The sequence below is a fragment of the Sapajus apella genome, unplaced genomic scaffold, assembly GCF_009761245.1.
Source record: "Sapajus apella isolate SASKATOON/1434 unplaced genomic scaffold, GSC_monkey_1.0 scaffold66, whole genome shotgun sequence".
NCBI lineage: Eukaryota > Metazoa > Chordata > Mammalia > Primates > Cebidae > Sapajus > Sapajus apella.
The window spans coordinates 4,480,480-4,488,057 of record NW_022437006.1 but is presented as its reverse complement, the minus strand read 5'-3'; the positions used below and the strand labels follow the sequence as shown (position 1 = coordinate 4,488,057).

At 31.1% G+C, this 7,578-nt stretch overlaps 1 protein-coding gene across 7 annotated transcripts in view; it reads right to left on the bottom strand.

Annotated features, from left to right (window-relative positions):
* Positions 1 to 230: 230 nt before the first annotated feature.
* The window catches only part of LRRK2 (leucine rich repeat kinase 2), a 152,124-nt gene continuing 144,776 nt past the window's right edge, over positions 231 to 7,578 (bottom strand). For 4 of the 7 annotated variants that reach the window (XM_032248338.1, XM_032248339.1, XM_032248340.1 and 1 more), the window contains 4 exons: positions 6,093 to 6,245; positions 4,611 to 4,816; positions 2,618 to 2,689; positions 1,368 to 2,033 (listed from right to left, as the gene is read on the bottom strand). In XM_032248338.1, the coding sequence (XP_032104229.1) occupies positions 1,912 to 2,033; positions 2,618 to 2,689; positions 4,611 to 4,816; positions 6,093 to 6,245 (553 nt within the window). In that variant the 3' untranslated portion in view covers positions 1,368 to 1,911. Of the gene's footprint in view, positions 2,034 to 2,617; positions 2,690 to 4,610; positions 4,817 to 6,092; positions 6,246 to 7,578 lie in introns of all 7 variants that reach the window. The other 3 variants (XM_032248335.1, XM_032248336.1, XM_032248337.1) reach the window with 3 other exon arrangements.

Here is a 7,578-nt window from a genome sequence, read left to right as displayed (position 1 = left end):
TGTGGCAAAGATTTCCAAATTCAACACTGGCATTCAACACAGATTCATAAATCTGTGTTGAATGAATTTAGTGACTGCAGCAAGGATCCATCCAAACTAAGCTTATGATCAGAGAATACTCTTTTGCCTGCATGCAGCTTCTATCAGTGGTTGCCTTATTACTCTGATGTACAATCTCATCTGTGTTACATAACATAGTAGGAAATCAAAACAGTGCCAACATGAGAGAATCAGCTTGCAATTATTTTATCCACTGGACCCTCATTATAGTAAATCACAATTCTATTGGCCTTTACATATTACATAAACAAATTACACAAAAATTACATATTACAAATACAAATTAAAACAAAGTTTCCTATGAGCTAGATAACAGAACTATATGTGAAAAGTAAACACTATCACAAAGTTTAAACATTCATAAACATGCTTTTAAAAAGTTTATTATTCCATTTAAATACAGTGTTCACTTTTTTTGTTTTTGTATTTGTCTTTGGTAAAAAAAATGCAAATACGTACAAAGTAACAATGAAAGAGATAACACTGGAAGCAAAGAGCTCTATTATGTATGAATTATTTTGTTAATTACATAACAACTTAAAGCATAGATTCCTTTAAAACACAGAAAATCTTTCATGGTTAAGAATGTGATTATCCTTAATATAAATCAATTTAAAGTTTTCATATAGTAAAATGCCGTTAAGTTCTGAAAATATTAAACAGACTAGTTGTCCCATTACAGGGAATTGTCTGAAATAATGAATACTGGTCAGTGCCAAAGAAGTTACCAAAAGTACTTTTCCTAAAGCAGAAATGACCTCAAATTATACATAGGTATTTGGCCCTGATACTCCTACTGGGTAAGCTATGTAAACAATTTAAGTATAACTTGGAAGCCTAGGGTGGCAGATATTTTTACCCGTCATAACTAAAGCTCCTTTCATTTTCAGCAGACTGAAGAGTGTTAGATATTTGCCCTTGTGGTCTTGGTAGGAGCTGTAGAATTCCATAATTCTGAAAAAAAGAAGGTTTCTATCTGAATGATGTAGGATCTGCAGCATCATAAATTTAGGGAAAAGATTAATATAAGCATTAGAATTAAGCAGATTAGGAAACAATTAGCTAGTGATATGTATAAAAAATAAAAATATCACTTGAAGAACTGAATACTGTATTTACACAAATTATACAAAATTCAGGATATCCATATTCAAAGACAGAGTTGAAAAACAACTCTATCATATCCAGGAAAGACACAGAGAGTTTACTCTTGACAGTATGTCATGCTTTTTCATCAGTACTTTTAATGGAGTTTTCTTTTGGATTGAGTGAAGTTGTGTAAGATGCACTGTTTGCAACAAAGAGAATTCATAGACCAACAAAGGGCTTTATTAGTGCAAATTCATCTAAATATTTACAAGCATATGTGATAGTGCATTTCAAAGCAATCTAAGAAGGAATATATTACATGGGAAATTGTCTTAATATTTTCATTCTATCTTGCAGAATTTCTAGAAAAATCAACAAGCAGTAGTCCTGTCTTAAGCACAGAATTTAAAATAAAGTTTACCTTCATTACAGAAAACAAAACAAAATATTATCGGCCTTATAAATTTTAGTATGAGTACTGAAATTAGGTACTTCATAGATTTATTTTCATTAATTAATGCACAAAAGTAACTAATTTATAAGAAATATAATACTGTGTTTTAAATAGTTCTTTAAAATATACGTTTACTGGGTAAGTATTTTTACACATATTTAAATTAAAAATTAAAAATATAACATCCCTTCATATACATATGAACTATTTCAAAAAATGTAAGTACCCTTTTAGGTGAATATTTTTTAAATAAATATTTACAAGAGAAGAGAATAATTTTCTATCCAAAGGCAATTCCAATTTCTCTCTTATTCAGCAGATGTTCCTCTCATTTTTTCAGCTAATTCTTTTCTCACTTCAATGTGTTTTTCTAAATTTTGCACTTCATGTGGAAGATTGATGTCCCAAACAGTCAAGCAAGATTGTGTCTCTACAAAATGAAAAAAATGAAGTCATGTTTCAAAGATCCACCATAAAACATTCTTATTTTATTTCAGTTTGGCTCATGTATATTTAGTTGACTTAGATAAATGTATCTATAAATACAGCTGTGACTAATGTACTAAATTATTACCATTTATAAAATACTATACTTAGAAAATTTTTATAATACATTATATAAACTAAATTTCAAGAAGAGTATGGACATTGATAAATTAACATTTCATATTCTAAAAGAAATAAAGGCTTTTCAAGCACTGTTGAAAATTAGACATTACGTAGATATAGGTAAGTTTTAAAAATTATTCACATTTAGATTAATTTTGAGCTAGTTTTCAATTTATAGTGATTGACACTTCTACTTCATCTGAAAATATAAATATTTAATACTTCATATCACTTATAATTTTGAAAATTTATGTCTAAGTTCTTTACACTATAAACTACCAATTAAAATCGATGATTATACCACATGTAATATTTTTTTACAAATTTATAAAACACATACTATGTTACCATCATTCATGTCATTGCACTGTTTGAATTACAGCATCCTATTGATTTAAATGTTACCTTTCTGGTGCTGTGTACCTTCAGTACTTTTCCAGTTGTAGCCCAAAACCAGCATGACATTTTTAAGGCTTCCTTTACAAAAACAAAATATAGAAGTTTTCTGTTAAAACTATATATTAAAATGGCCTGAAAAAAGTAAAGTTGTTCATAGGTTAAGACACAAATACCTTGGAACTGAATTCACAATTCTATTTTCTAGGTGACCCTTTAATTATATTGGTTAAAGACCAGTATTTTTAAAAAAAAATAACAAAATCTGTGATCCAATGCTTCCTGCAATTCTTAATTATGTGAGTCTGAGAAAATAGCTTAACCTTTCCATAAAATAGGCTTAATATTTATACATTACCCTCCCCAAAGTTACAATGTTAAATGAGGTAATATGTGTTAAAAGTTCTTTGGATACGGTAAGGTACAAATATGAATATTTAGATGAACATGATGGATGGATATACTGATGCTGACACAATATCATATTTTCTTCTCAAATCATTCATTAATTTATTCAACAAATTTGCATCAAAAGTCTTCTATGTAGGCCCTAGGCTAGGTCCTGGGAATAAAGGGGTAAAAAGAAATACACACTGACCTTGGAGTTTATATTCTAGTGAAGAGACCAGCATTTAATGAAAAAAATAATAATAATGACTATGATCAAAACTATGCAAGAAAGCTGTTATGAGAGCCCCTAGCGGGAGCTGTGACCGAATCAGCGTTAGCTTCTTAGAAGTTTTGACACAGGAGCTAACATTTCAAAGTGTATGAGTTAACTAAGCATAAAAAGAAACTAAGTTAACTAAGTGAAGAAATAAACAGCATGTGCAAATACTTGAGGCAAAATAAAGCACAGTAATTACTAAGAACTGGATGTTCATCTAGAGAAGAAAGATCTGGTAGGAATGTGGTAAATGATGGAGGCTGGAGAGGTACAGTGAAGCCAGCTCACGCAGCACCTTGTAGGGTATGTTCAAATTGATCTTTATTTTGCAATCAAGCCATAATCCATTGAAATTCCACTATAACTTTGGTTATAAGCAAGCTCTTTGGATCCCAAAGTACATACAATTTAACTAGAGAATGCAACAACCTTGGTAGAATAAGACTAGGATGACAGCCCATCAGAGACCTACTACTCTGCTTGTGTGGGCATGTATCTTGATAGTTCACAATCATTAAGAGCATCTAATTCTAACTCCTTTGTGCAACTCTAACGTCTATAAATGAAAAATAAGTGAAGGTGCTAGAGAAACACATGTTCCTCTTCACATTCTTGCAATGAATCTATTTTCTTCAACATGCTCAAAACTTTCATTAATTATTTGCTACAGTTACATAGATCCTAGTTTTACTTCAGAAATTAAGCCCCATAGTGTTACTTTTCTAAACTTTACATACATATGCTATTATTTTCTAAATCAATTATCAAAGGAAGACAAAAATATATTTATGCAGAAAATTTATTTTATGTGCTGTCATGATTTCATCATATTTAAATAGAGAAAGAAACAAGAGATAAAGTTTGAGTAAAACGTGATTTGCCAATATTTGTAGATTGTGCAGTTCAGCATACATTACTACAAGAATATAGATTGGTTATAGAATGAAAAACCAGTGAGATTCTTTAACAAGGGTGGAGGCTAGACTATGACTAAAATAAACATTTGCTTTATTTTCTTTGCTCAAAAAAGTGAAATATATTCAACACTATGTATTTCCCATTTTTGCCTGAGGTACAAAGGAAAAAAGCATGAAAGGCCCGAACTGAGGGTTCAGCTGCAGTAATCTACGTCTCTTGTGGGACTGAGAGCATTTTACTCCCTCCATTTCTTTAATGACCCTATTCACTGTTTACACCAATCTTATGTTTCATTGTGTGAACCTCCAAGACCATCCAAATGACATTGGAAATTACAGAGAAAACATAAACATAAAATAAAGGCATATTTTATAAGACTTAGAGACTATGAAAAATATCTAAAGGAAAGAAACTTGCCTAGCTGTGCTGTCATCATGACTCGGACTGAATCACAAAAGTTGTAAATTATACGTATAACTCGACGAGTGGAAAGATCCAGGAGTAAAATATGGCCTCCTCCAGTTCCTATCCAGAGAGCAGTGTTCTTCTGAAGGCAGAGAGTTTTCACCCGCCCAGAATAAGACATTTTGTGTTTTGCTTCCTTGTTTACTTTTACCAACTCCCTAGAACCAAAAGAAAGTAAAAATTAATAATTTTACCACCAATTAAGAGATAAAATGCAATTTACATATTACAAATAACATTTTAATTTATGAAAACATGACACTACACATTATGCATGATTAAAATTATGCAAAGCAAATTTTGCTAAATACAGAATGCCAAAGAGCCACATTTCTTTACTTGAAACATAAATTATCAAAGATAAAAACAGCCCTTCATTTTCAAGAAATTATGAAATGAAGATGGATATAATTTTTATAAATACCAAAGCTATCTAATTCAGTAAAAATAGCATACATGTACCCAGTATAAACAAAAAAAAAAGGTTAGATTCAAAAGCTTTACATGAAGTCTCAATGTTAACAAAGGAACATAAAATTATAGTCATTCACATGTAAAAGGCATCAACACAAACCACTGGATTTTTTCCCAGAACCAAAGAATACTCTAATTCACGACAAAAATGAAGTGTTCAGAAATAAAAGAATCCTAATCATTTTGGTACTTCAGGAAGTAAGGGACCCTTTATCAAGGAGACCTGCTGAACATAAACTGTGAGCCCTTCTCACAACACGGAGAAAAATTGTCAGATGAATCTAAGAAAGAAAACTTTGAAGTTTCCTTTTACAGATACAGAGTACAATCTAAAATGTTCTCTAGAGGATCATAAATCTATATGATAAAATCAAAACAAAGTAAAAATATAAACTGGTTAGTAAAGAAGCTTGGCAATGGTCCTGTTTCTCAGCACCCGCACAGAAAGACTGTGCTTGCTATAAACTTGTCACTCACAGGCTGCATCAGACGAAGCACCATGCTCACATTCTGGGATCTTGATCCCCACTCCTGAGTTAATGGATTGGTCAGTCCAGTGCATTTCCCACATGCTCGTCTATTATTTTGTTAGTTTTTTTCTTTAGAGGAGAAAATTCTGGGGTCCATAATTTAATTATAAATAGTAATTTGACACTGTGACACTCAACAGTCAGCAGAGACTCCAGTGTACTCATTTTCAATAATGTACTATTTTTCACTCGAGAACATTCTTTAGAATACCATGAAAAAACTATGTATTTTATGCTCTTATTCTTCTATTTTCCCAAAATGAAATTTTCCCGATATGAAAAGATGGTGATGAGAAGCATTAAACTTTTTTTTTCTGCATTCTTAAAATATTCTCTATTAGAGACAGAAAGGAAGAAAAATCCTTCCTCTGCGGCACATGAAGTACAAAGACAACTCTTACAGAAGAAAATTAAAAACTGAGGAATTTACCTTAAAAAGTGCACACAGTCTATTAGTTCGCAGAGTTTTTCAGTTTTCTTATCCCACACTTCCACAACAGGGCTATTTTTCTTAGCAACATAGAGAGCGGTGTCTACCACCACTGCTATGATGTTGGAATCACTGAAAGCTGCATAAGAAAATCTACACAGAAAAAAAAATAGAATGGCATTACTATTTGTTTTCTTCTTAAAATTTATATATATAATACAACCTTACATTAGTTCTTAATTCATGTAAAAATTAACACTATTTTGAAAACTAAAACCATTCTGAATTGAATATATAACATGCTTTGGTACTTTACTTACTTTGGGTTACTTTATATTAATTTTTCTTGATAATATAGATTAGGACCAATGTTTACTTTGGTCTTAGTTTTAGTTCCAATTCTATGTGGCTCTTTGCAGAATTTTATACTACATCTAAATTTCTGAAGGAAATATTATACTATCTGTAACTTTTAATGTTGTTGCAAAACGTTGTTTCATAAATGCTCAGAAAACTAAGCCTTTTACACCTAGAGTTATAAAATGTAAAATGTTAAAATAAAATTTAGTTGCAGAGTCTTCAAATTTTAAAACAAGGGATATCTTTGCAGTTAAGCCAGCCAAATTATAGGAACAGTCAAATTATAGGAAAGAAGAATCCACATCATCTAAACATAAACAGAAAGTAAAATATTTGCCATTTTCCCCTTTTAAAAATAAAGAAAAATTACAAACACCTTAAAATATCTTTCTTTCAACCATTTCAGAAATGGTTGAAAATGCTCAGAAAACTGTTAGCTTTTTACATCTAGAGTTATAAACTACAAAATGTTGAAATAAAATTTAGTTGCAGTGTCTTCAAATTTTAAAGCAAGGGATATCTTTGCAGATAAGCCAGTCAAATTATAGGAAAGAAGAATCCACATCATCCAAATATAAACAGAAAGTAAGTATTTGCCATTTTCCCCTTTTAAACATAAAGAAAAATTACAAACACCTTAAAATATCTTTCTTTCAACCTAAGACATCTGACATTGTAAATATTTCACAAACAGATTGGCTACCATAAGCCACATTAGCACGGCAAACTCCTACTTGGCCTTTGAGGATTAACTTAAATGTCAGTTTCTCTGGATTTCTTCCCTGACCTATGAAAATAGACCAACCAGTCCCTTTTCCCCACTTGTGTCACCGTTATATTATAGACCTTATTAAATATAACATCGTCTTTATTAGTGCATCCCTCACACTAGATTATGAGTGTCATTTCAAAAGGATGAGGACAATATATTTTCTACTAGCCCTCATCCAGTAAAGAGTTGCACAAATAAGCACCTCTGATATACCAAGAAGTCTGTTAAAGTGCGGGGATAGAAGAATTCACTACAGTATGGATGAACAACCAGGACTAAGTAAAAATAGTCAAAATTGCAATTATCAGATAGACAACATGAAAAGACCATAAGGATTTAACCATCATTAGTACA